The 19193-nt window shown below is 39.6% G+C and overlaps 1 protein-coding gene and 1 long non-coding RNA gene across 3 annotated transcripts in view; one reads left to right on the top strand and one right to left on the bottom strand.

The window, feature by feature from the left end:
* LOC127430724 (receptor-type tyrosine-protein phosphatase alpha-like) overlaps positions 1 to 19193 on the top strand; it is a 63193-nt gene that overhangs the window by 35415 nt on the left and 8585 nt on the right. For both annotated transcript variants that reach the window (XM_051680727.1, XM_051680726.1), the window contains 9 exons: positions 532 to 668; positions 1278 to 1368; positions 1585 to 1661; positions 1790 to 1826; positions 2864 to 2961; positions 3157 to 3276; positions 4306 to 4472; positions 4586 to 4721; positions 5541 to 5690. In XM_051680727.1, coding sequence (XP_051536687.1) covers positions 532 to 668; positions 1278 to 1368; positions 1585 to 1661; positions 1790 to 1826; positions 2864 to 2961; positions 3157 to 3276; positions 4306 to 4472; positions 4586 to 4721; positions 5541 to 5690 — 1013 coding nt within the window. The remainder of the gene's footprint in view (positions 1 to 531; positions 669 to 1277; positions 1369 to 1584; positions 1662 to 1789; positions 1827 to 2863; positions 2962 to 3156; positions 3277 to 4305; positions 4473 to 4585; positions 4722 to 5540; positions 5691 to 19193) is intronic.
* Positions 2864 to 19193, bottom strand: part of LOC127430726 (uncharacterized) — a 32576-nt gene continuing 16246 nt past the window's right edge. Inside the window, exon 5 of the long non-coding RNA XR_007895481.1 lies at positions 2864 to 2943. This is a non-coding gene — a long non-coding RNA (uncharacterized LOC127430726). The remainder of the gene's footprint in view (positions 2944 to 19193) is intronic.

Below are 19193 nucleotides of genomic sequence, written 5' to 3'. Positions count from 1 at the left end.
ACTTTTCCTGTGTAGAACACAAAAGAAATTCTGAGTAATGTACTGGTCGCTCTTTTCCATTGAAATGAAATGAATGGGGACTGGAGCTTTTAGCGTATCATAAAATTGGTCTGTATGACAAGTTTTCTGAAGCTGTACGAGAGTTTTGTGAGATGAACAGACAAATATTTTAATCATTATTTACAAAACACCTGACATCCACCCTAACTCTCCTTGGCAAGTTTGTGAGAGAAGTAGAGATATCTGATTTGGGAACAAATCATTCTTTTAAATTAGATTGTACTGTGTCGCCCCCTACTGATAGTCCTATACACAGCATGGATAAAGGATAAAGTTATTTTTCCAATATTTTGTTGAAAAAAAAAAAAATCTCTGTTTTGTTTTAGGTATGGATTATACATTTTGATGCTCTGACCTTGTACTGTTGGATTATGTTTGTCTTTAATGTATATCTCTACATATATTTTCCTCCACTTCCATTCCTGCCTACTTTTACGCTCCTTATGCCTCCCTTCCTGCTCCATCTCGCAGAACTTCAGAGTGTGCCACTATTGGCTCGCTCCCCTAGTACCAACAGGAAGTACCCACCCCTTCCTGTCGACAAACTGGAGGAGGAAATGAACCGTCGAATGGCAGATGACAATAAATTATTCAGGGAAGAATTTAACGTAGGTGCACAAACATGCATGCACCCATACCACAGTGATTCAGGAATTGACAAATCAGGCCAGATTGTAAATTGCCATGATCTTTGGAGTAGTGTAGTTAGCCAAATTAAAAGTTTAAATATCCCATTGTATATATGCCAAATTTTCCAAAGAGTGCATGTTAGACATACTATATCACAGATTTGTATTCTTATATGGGAAAATGACATGAAATACTTTTAGGAAGTTGACATGTCCTGCAGTGTGACTTGCTAAACTCCCTTTTAAATTATTTTAAACAGCATTTAGCGAATTTATTAATTATTACGCATAAATATTATAGAGAGAAAGCATGAAATATTTGTACTTTTAATTTGCCACACCAAATGAACTAAAGAAGGTCAAAAATAGTTATTTAAAACTGTTGGAAACCAGAAGAGTGATGGTGACTAACCTAAAATATACTCTTTTACATTCATAGAAATTGTAACCTAAAATCTTAATGTTGATTCATAAAAAAAATGGAACATGTTTTATGCCAACTACCCATATTCGAGTCCATATATCTTTGTCATGTTCTCGTCCCAACCATGTGAGCTGTTTGACTGACTCTTTGTCTATTCTCTGCAGGCGTTGCCTGTGTGTCCCATTCAAGCCTCATGTGATGCTGCCTCGAAGGAGGAGAACAAGGAGAAGAACAGATATGTCAACATCCTGCCGTGTAAGGCTTTCCCTCCACTTATCTCCAAACCACACTGATAAAGCAGGCTTTTCTCAGAGTTTCTAGGCCTACAAATGAGTTTCGAATGTGAAAATAACAGTTTATAAATGTGACATTTTAGTTTATTTGTGAATTACATAGCTTTAAGTCCTCGTGTCTTAAATTACTTTCCTTTTTTCTTCTCTCTTTTACATATTTTAACACATTCTGTCTCAGATGATCATTCCAGGGTGCATTTGACTTCTTTGGAGGGCGTTCCTGATTCAGACTATATCAACGCATCCTACATAAATGTAAGACACCCATAAGGCCTAAACGTATGAGTCACATGAATAGTTGGAACTTAATCCTAGTGAATCTGACTTGATTAACTTTTTCACGCTCATCCTCTATCACTTTCTTTTTCGATCTTTCTTTTCAGGGATACCAAGAAAAGAACAAATTCATTGCGGCACAAGGTAAAAAATAAATAATAAATAAGTGGCTTTCATAAATACCCATATGCTTAAAGGTGAAGTCTGTAATTTCTGTTTCAGTAGCGTCACTAAACAACATTGCAAAAATACTGACCATAAGCACCCTCCTTGTCTGCCATTCGTTGGACTAAAAGGTTGTCCAGCTACAAATTCACGCTATGTCATCCCATATGTGTACGACTTTCTTTCTTATGCTGAACACAAATGAAGAATTTTAGAAAAATATCTCTGCTCTGTTGGTTGCAAGTGAATGGTGACCAGAACTTTGAAGCTCAAAAAATCACATAAAGGCAGAATAAAAGTAATCTACAAGAATCCACGAGTTAAATCTATCTTCAGAAGCAGTATGATAGCTGTGAGTGAGAAACAGATCAATATTTAAGTCTATTTTTACCTCCCTGCCCAATAGGTGATGATATGCAAAAAGAATGCAAATCGCCAAAAACAAAAGAAAAAGTGGAGATTGACAGTAAAAAATTACTTAAATATTGATCTGTTTCTCACCCACACCTATCATATCACTTTTGAAGACATGGATTTAACCACTGGAGACATGGATTAATTTTATGCTGTCTTTATTTTCTTTTTGGAGCTTCAAAGTTTTGGTACCCATTCACTTGCATTGTGAGGACCAACAGTGCTGAGAAATTCTTCTAAAAATCTTTGTGTTCTGTAGAAGAAAGAAAGTCATACACATCTGGGATGGCATGAGTGCAAGTCATTTTTGGGTGAACTATCCCTTTAAGCCAGAATTGTCGGGCTGGTCGAAATTCTCAAACAAACAGAGCAAGTTTTGATTGTGGCACAGTGTTGATAGTTTGGGGGAAATCAACCTACAGATGGCTTTCTTGTTGTTTTTTGCATATTAAAGGAGATAAGGAGAAAATATTTTATATGAAAAAAAATTACACACATTAACTTTAAAGTTAAAATTTAGTTTTTTATTAATAAGCCAAAACTAGGCCCAAAGACTAAACCCAAACTAATGAGTAAACTAAACCTGAGATTTTGCAATGCAGGGCCAAAGGAGGAGACAGTCAATGACTTCTGGAGGATGATCTGGGAACAGAACACTGCCACCATTGTCATGGTAACCAACCTGAAAGAGAGGAAAGAGGTAAATTCCATGAGAGATCTATAGATATAGTCTAGTGTTACTAAGGAGGAGTAAACTGATCTTTCATTTTACTGCACCAGCTCTTATGGCACTCTTACGTAATCGATTTAGAGTGCAGTTTTGAGGAAGATGGTCTTTAATAAAGATGAATGGTCATAGATGATGAGTATGATAGACTGTGTTTGATATCCACAGTGTAAATGTGCTCAGTACTGGCCAGACCAGGGCTGCTGGACTTACGGAAATATCCGGGTTTCAGTGGAAGACATGATGGTCCTGGTGGACTACACCATCCGCAAGTTCTGCATTCAGCAGGTAACAGTTTCTGAAGAACGTTCCAATATCTGACAGTCTGATTTATCAGTTGATGTTTGGCATTTTTAGAATATTGATATTGGGTAGTAATGGTGTCCAACTGGCCAAAAAAGGATGTTCTAGGTTCGATTCAAATTAAACTTCATTGATAGCATCTGGAGCATGCTGTCAGTTACTATAGACAATCATTTTGGCTTGTCCCTCATTTTGTAAAAACAAACATAATGTTTAAAGTTCAGCACTTATACTGGAAGTTTGAGGGGTAAGAAATGAGGAGAAACACCTAAATATATTGTTTTGCTGGTATAGCCACTAGACGTAAATATTATACATGTCATCATGACACTGGTGTGATAAAATTGCTTTCTATGTTTGTGTAAAGTAATCTCTAATCTTTGAACTCATGTCATGATCATGTAAATCCAATAAAGCCTGTAACAAGGATACCAGAAAGGGACTGTTCAGATTTAAAAGTCTACCTACAGGATTTAGTTTCATTGGTAAAGGATAGCTCAAAGTTACTCAGCATAGAACGTTTTTCCCACCACTAAAAGGATGATTTAGAACATTACTACTCAAAATTTAACTAAAATTTGCGTCTAAATCTTCCTGAATGCCTTTCAGACTTTCGTTGTACTTACTGTAAACACAATTTACAGTCGAAATTAGAGACCTGTCAAAATTATTTTCTTTTGCAATTGACAGCTTAACTTGTATCAAACCCGCAACATTCCTTAAACAAGCATTGGCTCCTCCCGTGAGTTTTGAAATCCGCTGATAGCCCTAACAATGGATAATGTGAATGTTTTGCGGATGTAATGTGTATGGCACAAATGCTGTCTTTAAATTGTATTATATGTATTTATCAACATCACACTGCCTATCAGCAGTCTAGATATCAGCATCGGTTATCAGATATTAGCCAATGAAAATGGTCAAACAGTAATCATCATTATAACCGTAATAATGACTTGTGTGGATTACAGTGGGGCCAGAATAATGACCTGTTGTGTGTATTTGTGTAAATAGGTGGGTGATGTTTCTGGTAAGAAGCCTCAAAGGCTGGTCACACAGTTTCACTTTACCAGCTGGCCGGATTTCGGAGTTCCTTTCACTCCCATCGGCATGCTGAAGTTCCTCAAGAAGGTCAAGACCTGCAACCCACAATTTGCAGGACCCATAGTGGTCCACTGCAGGTAAAGAGCTTCAATATCTTGTCTGTGTGTTTTTGAATGATGCCAGTTACCATCTGTGTAGCATGTGTATGATCTCTGATATGCAGTAACACATTTTTTTCTGAATGGCTCAGTGCTGGTGTGGGCAGAACGGGGACCTTCATTGTGATAGACGCTATGCTGGACATGATGGGGGCAGAGAGGAAAGTCGATGTCTTTGGGTTTGTCACACGGATCAGAGCTCAGCGCTGTCAGATGGTCCAAACCGATGTGAGTTTAGACAAACCTTCTCTGAGCTTAAAGACCCCATGAAATAAGTTGATAAGCATTATTTTCCTATTTGCCATTAAAATTAGAAGTTTGAACATATTGACAGAAATTCTTCTAAATCTCAACATAAAATAGTAAACACTAACACGTTTCCCCCTTTATATTCATTTTACACAAAGACACATAGCATAACACTTAATTTTAACATTTGCTCTCCCTGTTGAGTCCCATGCAAAGCATGCTGGGAACTGGAAATCCTCTGCCCAATTTCATTTAATGAAACAAATAATATTCATGTTGTCCTGATGCAAATGGATGAAGTTGACAAGACAGTGTTTTTAGTGGAATCAACTCAGTTTATTTAAGTTCCCTTGGTAACATAAATTGTTTAAGTTATATTAACATAGGAGGATTGAGTAAAACTGCTGATAGTGAATTTTTTTTTTTTTTTTTTTTTTTTTTTTGAGTGAAGTAGGTAGTATTTTTACTAAGGACATTCTGATTCTAAAGATTCTACTTGTTTGAACAAAAATTTGGATACGCACAAGTGCTAGATGATTTCTCAATATTTTTGGCCCATTGTCCTAGAAGGAAAAGAAAGTCAATTATAAATGCATGGATCAGCTAAAAGTTTATTTTGTCAACTTTTTAAAGTATACTAGCATATAGATGGTCTCAAAGCTAATAGATATGGACTAAAAGCCACAAAACTTTAGTTTTGATTTCATGGGGCCTTTAAAGTAATTGTTAAACAATACTTAAGAAATGAGGCTTCTTAATTTGTGACACTAATCTAACACCCTCCCTCTTTCCTTACAGATGCAGTATGTGTTCATATTCCAAGCCTTGCTTGAGCACTACCTGTATGGGGACACAGAGTTGGAAGTGACATCTTTGGAGTCTCACCTGGCTAAACTTTATGCTCCTTTACCTGGGGCTGGCTGTGGCGGCTTGGAAGCTGAGTTTAAGGTAGTCTAATGTCATCCAACTCATCCAGATAAAATGCTTGCCTGACCTCTTCTGCTTATGTTTCACTTCTGAAAGTCTCAGAGCTTCATCAGACATGAACTTAAGGATTGACAAGTCTTGTTGTTCCAGTATAGTGCCAGATACTGTCTTCAATGGGCTTCAGTCTTTTATCACCATCTTCCTGTTTGCTTCTTTCCTCTTCTTTTATCTGGTCAGACAATCAGTTTGGGAGAGGTGTAATACAGTCCCAGATGGTCTTTGGAAATGCATTTGAGCTTAGAACTGTGTGTTCAGCAGATGTTAAGATGGAGACCGTTTTGTATTTAGCCACTAAAAAATAATTTTCTCTTTTCCCATTGAAAAATAAGGTTTTCTGAGGTGATTAAAATGAGAAATCTTTTAAAAATCTAGTTTGAATCAAGTTCATGGAAATGTAATCTTTCAGTCCATGTTTGTTTCACAATTTAAAAAAAAAACATTAGTAGCATTTTCTTCAAAAACATTTCTATGATGCTGTCAAGGTGTGGCAACAATGACACAAAACGTTTTATGTCAATGTGCCAAAGGTCGCCGAGATACAGCCTCAGATCCATTTTGACATATTGCCATGAAATTCGTTGATACATTTCATGAGAACAGTTTAGTCTATCAAAAAGCTTTTCGTAACTTTTTGCCAAGAGTTTCCCTAGATGGTTCACGGCAAATTTTGTGCAAATCGGATGTACAGCGTAGGAAGAGTTAGCAAAACTAGGTTTTCAATTACATAAAAAATGGCGGACAGGAATTATGGCTGACCGTGGCAAATTGGGTATCATCGCACTCTGCATGATGCAAGTTTTGCAATGGTACACCACTGTATTTGTAAAATACAGCATTTTACAACAAAATTCAAAATGCTCCACCCAAAAATGGTCGACATAGGACAATTGGGTATCACTAGACTTATGCTTCCAAGGAATCTGAAGAGACCAGTCTCATGATATTTTTCAAACTATTCAGAAGTTATAAGAAAAATAGCAATTTTTTCACATTTCCTGACCATTAGGTGGTGCTATGCCGAAACTATGCAGGTACGCTTAGGTCATGCTTGTAATGACATATAGCAAGTTTTGTGTCAATGCACTAAAGTGTTGCAAAGATACAGCCTTAAGTCCATTTTAGCATGCTCACAGTCTAATTTGTTAAAGCGGTTTACAAAATTTCATAATATCCATAATATCTTGTCATGAGTGTCACTAGATGGTAAGTGCAAAATTTCAAGCACATCAGACATATGGTTTAGAAGGATTTTGAAAAAATATGTTTTCTGAAAATTCAAAATGCAGTAAAATCAAGTCTGTTGGAAATTTATGAAACCATGGTATGGTACCATCCGACTTGTCATGAGCCAATGAATCAGAGGAAAAAAGAATTTTGTTTCTAAACCTTATGGTTTAAAATTTATGAGCATAAACGTAAGTGTAAATTTGAACAGTTGGTTGTGCTAGAGAGTTTAAGTTAGAGACCCAAAATGTGGGTCCTTTATATTTGAGTGTGTCTTCTGTCAGTGTGCCAAATTTCAGCATTTTCCTACATATGGTCCTATGGGCTGCCATAGACTCCCAGCCAGAAAAAGAATAATAAAAAGAAAACTAACATAAATAATAAATTATTCTGCACTGCTCATGCCATTTCTTTTATATTATTATATGTATATATTTTTTTAATTTCAGCTTTTAATGAGACTTTTTTTTCTAATTATTTTGTACTGTCTCTGAACTTGTGTTGTCAAGTACCGGTACTTCGGTATCAAGTCGTTACAAAAAAAAAAAAATGATGTAACGATACCAGTGTTTCTGCAGTACCGGTAGTAACAAGAACCGACTCTATCTGGTACCAGTGCGCAGTATGACTGACACACGACAGCTTTAAAATGCCCACAGGCTTATTTTGAATGTGTGCTTTTTTACTCCTTGTACACTGAAATGGACAATTAATCAAATTAAAGTCGTGACATGTCCAAGTGTGATTTATTAAATCGCTAAAGGCTGCAATCTTACTGTGGACGAGCTACGTACTTTAAATAAATCCGACTGCTCATGAGTTGTATGAGATGACAGAGCAGAGCACTTATCCATTGTGAACCACACAGCACATGTAAAATATATATTTTTTTAATCAACGTTTTTTTATTGTTCTTTTAACAGTGATACAGAACATCCCCTATCCCACCCCAACAGAGCATCGGATGCTGCCACACATACATTATACTGTATACCCATAAATGCATGCATACATAAAGCGAAACAAATATCCGTTAGACGTATTCTTATAAATTAAACTAGGCCACAAAGATACATCTATCAAGTTACAGATGCTAAATACCATATTACTTAAAAAACTGTGAGTAAAAAAAACAAAACCAAAGGAGGATAGTGATGAAGGTTCAGGAGGACAAGACAGCTGCCAGATATTATAACATTTTTGACTATTACCTTTTACTGAATAGTGGATTTTTTCCAAAGTGAAATGGTGCAAAAGATCACTAATCTAATTAGTTAAGGCAGGCGGAAGTCTATCTTTCCATTTGAACAGTATGAGGTGTCTGACTAGAAGGGTAGCGAATGTCGTTATCATCTTAACACTGTGATCTATTCCAAGATTTAGCTCCAGCACTCAAAAATTGCAGTAATTGGAGATGGCTCAATTGGTATTCCTAAGGCTTCAGGAAAAAGAAAGAAATTGATTCCCAAGTGTGCAAGACTGGCTGGCTCTAATTTGCATCTGTCACATATTGGATCAATATGTGGAATGAAATTAGCTAGTTTCAGTTTTGACCAGTTCAGTCAATGGACAACTTTGAATTGAATGGCAACCTGACGCATGCAAATAGAGGAGGAGTGTATCTTATCTAAAACAACTTGCTAGATTTCTTCTGATATTTGTAATTTGAGTTCGTCTTCCCATTGTTTTGTTTTTTTATAGATTCAAAGGCTTTAAAACTTTTAAGTAAAGTATACACCTTACCAATAATCTTTTTAGAATTTGCATTAAGTTCCAGGACAGTATGTAGAAGGGATTTAGGTGGTGGCAACAGGAAACTTTTTGAACATGAAGAAAGGAAATTGCGAAGCTGGAGATATCTGAAGAAATGTGAATTAGGTATGCTGTGCTCTGCTCTTAGCTGATCAAAAGAGATAAAACCATCAACCGTATACAGGTCTTGTAGTGTAGTAAGCCCGTTGGCAACCCAAGTTTTGAAAACATCATCAGTACAGGATGGAATAAACATGTTATTTTTTATTATGGGGGCATGTATCAAAAGATCTATTAATATAAATGCTCGTCTGATTTGCGCCCAAATTTTAAGAGACTGAATTACTATTGGATTAGCAGAATATTTGGACACTGGTTCTGAAAAGGGTATTTTAGAGTAGAGAAGTGTTTTTATTGAAACAGCGTTACAGGATGCAACCTTTGTCAGCAGCCATGAAGGGCTAAACTCTTCCCTTGGACAGACCATCCAATACAGCATGGCTCTAATATTAGAAGCCCAATAATAATACTGAAAATTGGGGAGGGACAGACCACCATGAGATAGATGTCTCTGTAAGATGCTTTTCTGCATTCGTGAGGTTTTATTTTAATAAAGGTTTGAGTAATTTTGGGAGGCTAGTAGGAGGATCAGATTTATATATAAGCATGTCATCAGCATATAAAGATACCCTATGCTCGATTTCTCCTCTATATATACCTTTGATGCTGAACTCATCTCATAATGCAATTGCCAGAGGCTCAATTGCCAGGGCGAACAGCAAGGGAGATAAGGGATAGCCCTGTCTAGTACCTCTTTGTAGTAAGAAATAAGGAGATATATTATTATTTGTTTGGACTGCTGCTGAAGGAGAGAAATATATTGTTTTAATATGCTGAATAAATCTTGGACCAAAGCCAAATTGTTCTAGTGCATAAAAAAGGCAATCCCACTCCATGCGATCAAAGGCTTTCTCAACATCCAAGGATATCACTATCTCTGGAGTATCGCATTGAGTGGGATCATAAAGGACATTAAAGAGTCGATGAATGTTGAAAAATGATTTGACGATTTTTTTTATAAACCCTGTCTGATCATCAGATATTACAGACAGTAAAATGGATTCTAATCTACGAGCCAATATTTTAGCCAGTAATTTGCCGTCTACATTTAGGAGTGAGATGGGCTGGTATGAGCCACATTCAAGGGGATTTTTATCCTTTTTTAAAATTAGTAATATGACTGCCTGCCGCATTGTCGGGGGTGGTGACCCAGAAGAAAATTATTCTTCAAAAACTGATAATAAGTTGGAGCTAGGTTCCCTGTAAACTTATTAAAAAATTAACTTGGAAAGCCGTCAGGCCCAGGGGCTTTACAATTTTGTGTAGATTTCACTGTAGCACTAAACTCTTCAATAGAGAACGGTTTCTCTAAAATGTCTGCCATTCCCCCTCCAACTTTGGGTGTATTTATATTACTTAAAAAAAGATTCAAACAGAGACTCCATCCTAAGTGATTCTGAGGCATTTATATCAGAGTAAAAATTACGAAAGCATTTATTAATCCGAGAGTGGCTCACCTGTTTGACACCTGAGCTATCATTTATTTCGGGAATGGACTGACACATAATTCCCTTACGACTCGGTACACTTGACATTGCGTGCTAACATATATGGGAGTTGTCCTTCCACAAGACCTAGTTGAAACCTCTCTACAATAACAAACATCACTCCACCTCGCCGCTTGACACTTCGCTGGTGAACAGGCTGCTTCGGCAGGTGTTGCGTATCCTTATAAAGCAATTGTATATTGTGTGTGTGTGTGTGTGTGTGTGTGTGTGTGTGTGTGTATATATATATATATATATATATATATATATATATATATATATATATATGCTGATACATTATGTACCTCGTCTGGTTCAGCGGTTCTAACGCTGGGGATGATGATGATGTCACGTCTCTCGCTGAATCAGGCGAGTGGTCAGTGGATGCGAGGGCGAGGAACGTGTACAAGGAGATGCAACACGTTCTTTCATGGGCAGTCGAAGACCTCGATATCAAGTGGTCTCCTCCAGATGAACCTGCACAGCCTTGCCTTGATGAATGGTTCCTGCAGCCTGGACGCCGTCAAGCAACCGCGTCTCATAAATCTGCCCCGTTCTTCCCTGAAGTTCATAACAAACTGTCAAAATCCTGGCACACGACCTATTCAGCTCGCCCAAGCAGCGATTACATCCTTTCCGATGTGGATCATGGGAAAGAAAATGGTTATGCCCAACTACTCCCCCTGAAGAGGCAGTAGTGGCACATCTCTGCCCGGCGAGTAGCAGGGCGTGGAAGTCACGCCCCGTTAATTTTTCTAAGTCGTGTCGACTAACATACGCACTGGCTGGAAGAGCATACTTAGCGGCAGCCCAAACTGGTTCAGCACTCCACACGATGACGGTGCTCCAAGTTTTCCAAGCTAAGCTCCTCAAACAAATGGATGAGCAAGGCTACGATCCAGAGACGTTCAAAAAGCTCAGGACCACTATGGACTTAGTGCTGCGAGCCACAAAATCACTGCACAGGCCATTGGATCTGGCTGACCCTCACGGAAATGTGTGACATGGGAAAAGCTGCTCTAGTTGATCCTCCGGTGTCTCCAGCTGGCCTTTTTGGAGGCTCTGTGAATAGAATTGCTGAGCGCTATGTCACGACTCAGCAACAATCAAACAATTTATGCCAAAACGGAGCAGTACTTTATCACAACCAGCTCGCTCCCGTTCTGTCTTGGTCCAGCACCCGGCTAACAACCCCACACCAGCTGCCTCAGCACCGCAAAATGTTGCCGCCGAGCCGCTGGTAAAGCCACGCAAGCCGTGGCCCAAACGAAGGCAGCTGCCTATGGCAAGCCCTGTGCAGACGGGACACCCCACCCCCCACATGCGGACCAAAGTGCTCCTGACACACAATACTGTTCCCCTCTTACACTGCTGTTTGAAAGGAATATTGTTGTTCAATATTTTGTTTTCTGTGTCTCACATTAATCACATGCAATAAAGTTGGCACATTATGCACAATCGCTTCCCAATGGTGAGCGGCACGTTATATCATGTATGAACAAAAAGAGCACAGCGCTCGCACGAGACGCTCACACATTTTCAATAAGAGCTTTCCAAATCCAAAGCCCACACATTATGCACAACTGCTTCCCAATGGCACACGGCACATTTAAATCATGCATGAACATACAAAGATTGTAAAAAGAGTACAGCGCTCGCACCAAACACTCACATTTTTTCAATAAATGGCTTTCCCACTTCAAAGCCCATATATTTTGCACAACCGCTTCCCAATGGTGAGTGGCGCATTATATCTTGCAAAGAATTACAAAGATTGAAAAAAAAAAAGATTACAGCACTCAATGCACATGTACGAGAAACTCACACTTTTCAATAAAGCGCTTTCCCACTTCAAAGCCTTGCATTATGCACAACCGCTTCCCAATGGTGAACGGTGCATTATATCATGTTATGAGCATACCAAATTGCCCTCTGTCCCGTTACGCAGACGCATGGTGAGCTTTTACTGACATTCCAACTGGGTGCTAAAAAAGGATCAAACATGGTTATACGATCCAATTTGCAAGTCGGCCGCCTCGTTTCAACTGTGTTCTGTCTTCCACGGTTCCGTCCGAAGACGCACCAGCGTTGCAAGCCGAAATACACAATCTTCTCGCAAAGAACGCGATAGAGGCTGATTCATATCAATTAATAAGCCTGCTGCGCGAATGCGTGGCAAGTCCTCACGGATGAGACAGAGCTGGTGTTTACAACGATCGAGCACAATCTGTGGTCTGACCACATGATATGCCGGTGTTGCGTGCGCAGACTGAGACACACACAGCAGGATTTACAGCCATTAATTCCTCATTCTGGAGAAGGAAGGCGGGCTTTGGCCCATTCCAATTCTAGAGACACTTGAATCGCGTGCTCGTGATGTGCCCATTCAAAATGTTAACTCAGAAACAGATCTTATCGCACATCCATCCTCAGGACTGATTTGCGTCAATAGATCTGAAGGACACGTACTTCATGTACCAATTGCACCACGTTACAGGCGGCTTTTTAGATTTGCGTTTGAGGGAACTGCATATCAAGTTAAAGTCCTTCATTTCAGTCTGTCTCTGGCTCCCCGCACATTCACGAAATGTATCGATGCGGCACTCGCCCCATTGAAAATGAATGGTGTGTGTGTGTTTTGAATTACCTCAGCGATTGGTTATTACTAGCCAGTCAGAGGCACTACTGAGCGAACACAGAGACTTGCTGCTTTACCATATGGAAAATCTGGTCTAAAGTCAACTGGCAAAAAGTACACTTTTGCCCAGCCAGTAAATCTCCTTTTTAGGAGTTCATGCGTGCACGCCTCATGAGGGAGCACATACAGACCAATTTTCGTGTCTGTTTCAGTTCAAACTGAAAAAGCATTACCACTGAAGTAATTTCATTTTCCTGTGCATCGCGGTAACTTGCCACTGTCTGGCAGCTTTAGCACCATGGACAGCCCCAGCCATCTACCAACAGGGTGTTATGCTGGGTCAAGTTTTCAGAAAGAAAGTGCTAACCGCAAATGCATCCAACACCGGTGTGTATTGGACACCTGACTTTCGACACCTGGAAACAGATGCGAAACGGCCGTGACGTCAACCACCTAGAACTACTAGCTGTCTTTCTAGCTTTGAGAGCTTAGCATTCCGATATTGTGAATCACCACATTCTGATTCATTCAGACAACACACCAGTAGTGGTGTGTGTGTGTGTGTGTGTGTGTGTGTGTGTGTGTGTGTATATATATATATATATATATATATATATATATATATATATACACATATTACCATGACACGCTGGCCCTCGTATGGCCAGCGAAACGCAAGTATGCACTTCCCCCGGTGCGCCTCCTTCATTCTGTCATCAGCAAAGTCTGAGTGGACATTGATACAGTTCTGTTAATTGCGCCAAAATGGCCCAATCAGCCATGGATTCCAGAAATGATAGAGATGTTATACAGCTCGCCATGGGAAATACCGCTGAGGAGGGATCTCCTCTCTTAGGCGCAAGGCACAATCTGGCATCCAGCCCAAGCTGTGGAACCTGCATGTGTGGCCCCTGAACGGAGTGTGCTAAATGCGTCAGAACTGAAACATTCAGTCATGAACACCATTTTAAAGGCCCGAGCGCCGTCCACAAGATGCCTCTACGCGTTAAAATGGAATTTGTTCACTGATTGGTGTCTTTCACATGGCAAAGATCCAGTAAACTACCCTATACATGAAATTCTCACATTTCTTCAAGAGCGATTAGACGCAGGAGCCACTCCAATGCTCAAAGTTTATGTGGCGACTATATCTGTGTATCATGCCTGAAGCCAACGCCACTATGGGCAAGCATGAAAGTTCCTTAGAGGAGCAAGACGATTAAAAATACCTCGGATGGCTACAGTCCCGACTTGGGACCTAACTTTGGTCCTGAAAGCGCTAGCAGAGACCCCCCCCCCCCGCCTCGAGGCTTTGGACTCTGTTGATTTGAGCATGCTCTCCATTAAGATCACACTACTGCTGGCTCTGGCCTCAGTAAAACGGGTCAGTGACTTACATGCACTATCAATTGACAATTCATGTCTGGAGTTTGGCCCCGGTCTTTCAAAAGCCACTTTCAAACCCAGAAAAGTGCCTAAGGTTCTAACCACACCCTTCAGAGCACAGGTGGTTCACCTTCAAGCTTTCTTACTTCCTCCATTTATTTCAGATGAGGAACAATCCTTGCATTTGTTATGCCCTGTGCGTGTGCTACAAGTATACATTGAGCGCACCCGCCAGTTCAGACTGTCTGATCAGCTGTTTGTGTGCTATGGAGGATGCACGAAAGGATTGTCTGTCTCTAAGCAAAGACTTTAAGATCTGTAAGATTTGCCCAATTGGTGTTAAAGCTTACTCAACTAGAGGCATAGCCTCCTCATGGGTATGGACGAACAGTGTGTCTTTACAAGACATATGTTTTGCAGCAGGATGGTCTTTTCCAAAAACATTCGCAAGGTTTTACAGCCTAGATGTAACGTCTCAATCTTCACAAGTCCTAGCTCTTGCTATTTCATTTGCCAAACATATACTTATGCCCCTCCCCTTAAGTACGGGCTCCACATCATTTTACACAACCGCCTGCATCAGGCCGTTGTATATTATAGTCATTCTGTATGACTGTAGTTCATATTCATTCTGAGTGCTCCCCTCCTGGCCCAACATGAGGGTCACTCACTTGCGGCATACTCTTGTTGGTCGCCGTCCCTTGGGACTGCGGCATCATGTTTCCTGTCTAGATGGTTATGTCGTGTAGTGTGCCATGATGGGATTCTGTTCCCCATATGCGTAAGCACGCAATATCTCGTTCCCTTCATCTCAGGGAGCCGAGGTTACGTATGTAACCGAAATGTTTTCTGCCATAACTGCTAAGCAAGGATTTTCCCAGTTTTGTCACCATATTCATATGATTTGTGCTGTTTTATTAATACGGTTTTCAATTCGCTTAGTGGATAGAAAGTTGAATTCTGTTTGAAGGATGAGTCTTTTCCTTAAAAAGCTCCAGCATCGGAGACCGGGCCAGCATTGCGTCCAATTATAGAATATCACTAGTAAGTTTCTCTAGATGGGCTATTTGAGTTCTCTTCAAGTTAACATTGTATGATATATTCTTCCCTCTTAAATAGGCTTTATTGACTCCCATACCACAGAAGGCAGCATTCCTAGGGTCTGATTATTTTCTAGAAAGACAGATATTTCTTTTGATATAAAATTAACAACATTTTCATCAAAGCAAAAGAGTGTTCAAACGCCATGGACGGTACTCCGTAAATGAATTCGGGAGATGCAGTGTCATTAATAAAGGGGCATGATCACAAATAACTATTGCATGATGATCACAGTTACTAATCAACGAGAGGAAATGTTTATCTATAAAAATTAAAAAAAATCTATCCGTGAATACGTTTTGTGAAAGGAAGGGAAAAAAAAAAAGTAGTAGGATTGTGAAATTGCCAGGCGTCCGATACCCCATATGTATCTAAGAAGAGTTGAATTGAGTTAGCTGATTTAGTTGGGATTGCAGTGGTGGGTGAGCTGCAATCTAAGAGTGGAGATAGCAGTTCATGTTCCTGCCCAGATTTAGATGATGTGTATCCATATCTGGGAGATGGGAAAAAAAAAAGTGTTGTCGTCCCAGTTTGGCTCATACACATTGGCTAGGATGACAGGTGTATTATATAATCTACCCACTGCTATGACATATCGGCCTGCAGAATCTGCGTCTAATGCTGACAATACAAAAGGAACATTTTTGTTTATTAGAATTGCTGTGCCCCTTGACTTAGCACTAAAATTAGAATGATAAATTTAACCTACTCAACCTCCTTTCAGTCTGAAATGATCAGATGGTCGTAAATGGGTTTCCTGAAGAAAAGCAATCCCTACTTTCAGTTGACACAGATGCGAAAGCACCTTCCTGCGTTTGACAGGGTGGTTTAACGATTTTACATTCCAGCTTGCAAATGTTGCTTGGCAACCTGTTGAGCTAACGAAACTCTGTGTATTAGCCATGTCTTGATTGGTTATAACTTATTTGCATTGTGTATTTGAACCTCCAAAATAATAGAAATAATAAAAACCCCTCCAAAATACTCACAGATCCAGCAAAAACTGTCAAAAAGAATACAGCAAACTCCTGATGCACTAAATTCCCCACCCTCATCACTTGTTTAACTATGGTGATCAACAACCCCATCGCAGACAAATCCACACATTAAAGTGCTTTTTAACGGGGAACCCTAGTCTTACAGGTTACTCTGCTGAAAACATAACCAAATTAAAGAGGCATTCTTGCAAATATGCTGTCATAAATCTGGCTGAAATTATATCAGCAGTCATGTTAAATGTCTCTTATTACCTCAACAGTCTTAGTTCTCTTACCCATAGTATAGTACTCAAAGAATAAAGAATCAAGTATAGAGTCATGTCCAGTTAGTTATCCATCATTAAACCTGTCCCTCATTGCTCGATGCAATAGTTGACTTCGCGTATGCAATCGCCTCCGTTGAATCCATGGACTCTTTCTCTTCCTTCATGTGTGATACGGAGTCTGGCTGGATGGAAAATGCCATAACGGATGCCCTCTCGTCCTCGAAGAAGTTTCTTGACCTCATTGAAAGCAGACCTTGCACGTATCACATTGGCAGTGTAATCTGGAACTATGAATATCCTTGTTCCTTTGTACTGCACAGATCCATCTCCCTGGTCCGGGAAAGTAAATGCACACAGTCTTGAATAATAGTGCACTTTAGCCACTATTATTCTAGGTTTGCTGCCAAATTGTCTTGGCTGAAGACCGCGATGCGACCTGTCAATCGTCACTTCTTTATCCATGTTTTGAGCCTCCTTCAGCAATTTTGAAACAAACGCTGGAGAACTCGTGCCCGGTCCTTCCAAAACATTAAAAATAGGAATGTTAGATCGCCTCATTCACCCCTCCATATCCATGCATTTTTTCTGTATGCTGGCAGTCTCTGATTCCATCTTGCGTATCATCTTTTGTGGGCCCGTCAATTCATCCAAACAAGCCGAGAGGCCCTGCTCCACCTCTATCATCATCTTTTTTGTAGATTCCAACTCCTATTGAAGCAATTCAATATGGCCAACCACCTCAGTTTTGACAGCCTGCAATTCATACTTTATATCTTCAAATTCTCCAGCAAATGTAGTCTTATCTCTGACCGTGAGAGTGAAACAATGTCTGCCTTCAGCGAGGTGATGAATTCAGCCTCTTCATCCATATTTGCCTGTTTGTTTGACTTCAAATCCTCGTGGCTTGACATGTCTGTGCTCTTTCCTTGATAGGCGTATTGATGCAGTCTTTTAGCCATTTATGTCCACAAAAAATCTAGTAATTTAGTGGCAAAACAGAGACAGCAAGTTTGAAAAATGTCTTATGCCATAATATGAGCACAAAGTGCCAAAATATGCACTTTATAACTTGGCTTTCTGCAGAGCTCACCAAAATGCAACCTACTCCATGGTTTGCTCACTAACGCCCCCATAAAATATATATTTATATAATTAAAATCACAGCATTTGCACTTTAATCTCAGCTCAGCTTTATTTATATCTCATTTAAAACAATAGAGTTGACCAAAGCACTTCATAGTAATAAAAATTAAAACATAAAATTTCTATATTGTCCTATATTTTATTTTTCAGACTCAAAGGCCAGTGTAAAGAGATGAGATTTCAGACGTGACTTAAAAGTCTTCAATGATCACACTGGGCCATGTTGCGAAATGTTTATCAGGAAAAGTGAAGCTTCCGGCAAAAAACACTGCTCTTAATAAAAGCATGATTCAAAATAAAATCTAGATGCCTGAAATTGAAGAAATTGAAAAAAAATGTACCAAGCCTTTATTTCAAGCCTTTAGACAATTAGCCAATTAGCTTCTGATAGGACATGTACTGAATTGGAGGTGTACCTGTGGATGTATTTTAAGGCCTACCTTTAAACTCAGTGCCTCTTTGCTTGACATCATGAAAAAAAAAAAAAATAGTAATCAGCCAAGAACTCAGAAAAAAAATTGTGGACCTCCACAATTCTGGTTCACCCTTGGGAGCAATTTTCAAATGTCTGAAGGTACCACGTTCATCTGTAGAAACAATAGTACGCAAGTATAAACACCATGGGACCATGCAGCCATCATACCGCTCAGGAAGGAGACGCATTCTGTCTCCTAGAGATGAACGTAGTTTGGTGCGAAATATGCAATTAAATCCCAGAACATCAGCAAAGATCCTTGTGAAGATGCTGGAGGAAACAGGTAGACAAGTATCTATATCCACAGTACAAACGAGTCCTATATCGACATAACCTGAAAGGTTGCTCAGCAAGGAAGAAGCCATTGTTCCAAAATCGCCATAAAGTCAGATTACAGTTCGCAAGTGCACATGGGGACAAAGATCTTACTTTTTGGAGAAATTTCCTCTGGTCTGATGAAACAAAAATTGATCTTTTCAACCATAATGACCATCGTTATGTTTGGATGAAAAAGGGTGAGGCTTGAAAGCCGAAGATCACCATCCCAACCGTGAAGCATGGGTGTGGCAGCATCATGTTGTGGGGGTGCTTTGCTGCAGGAGGGACTGGTGCACTTCACAAAATAGATGGTATCATGAGGAAGGAAAATTATGTGGATATATTGAAGCAACATCTCAAGACATCAGCCAGGAAGTTAAAGCTCGGTTGCAAATGGGTCTTCCAAATGGACAGTGACCACAAGCATACCTCCAAAGTTGTTGCAAAATGGCTTAAGCACAACAAAGTCAAGGTATTGGAGTGGTCATCACAAAGCCCTGACCTCAATCCGATAGAAAATTTGTGGGCAGAACTTAAAGCATGTGCGAGCAAGGAG

This window comes from Myxocyprinus asiaticus, chromosome 40, assembly GCF_019703515.2.
Source record: "Myxocyprinus asiaticus isolate MX2 ecotype Aquarium Trade chromosome 40, UBuf_Myxa_2, whole genome shotgun sequence".
Taxonomy (NCBI): domain Eukaryota; kingdom Metazoa; phylum Chordata; class Actinopteri; order Cypriniformes; family Catostomidae; genus Myxocyprinus; species Myxocyprinus asiaticus.
This window is presented reverse-complemented; position numbering and strand designations above follow the sequence as displayed.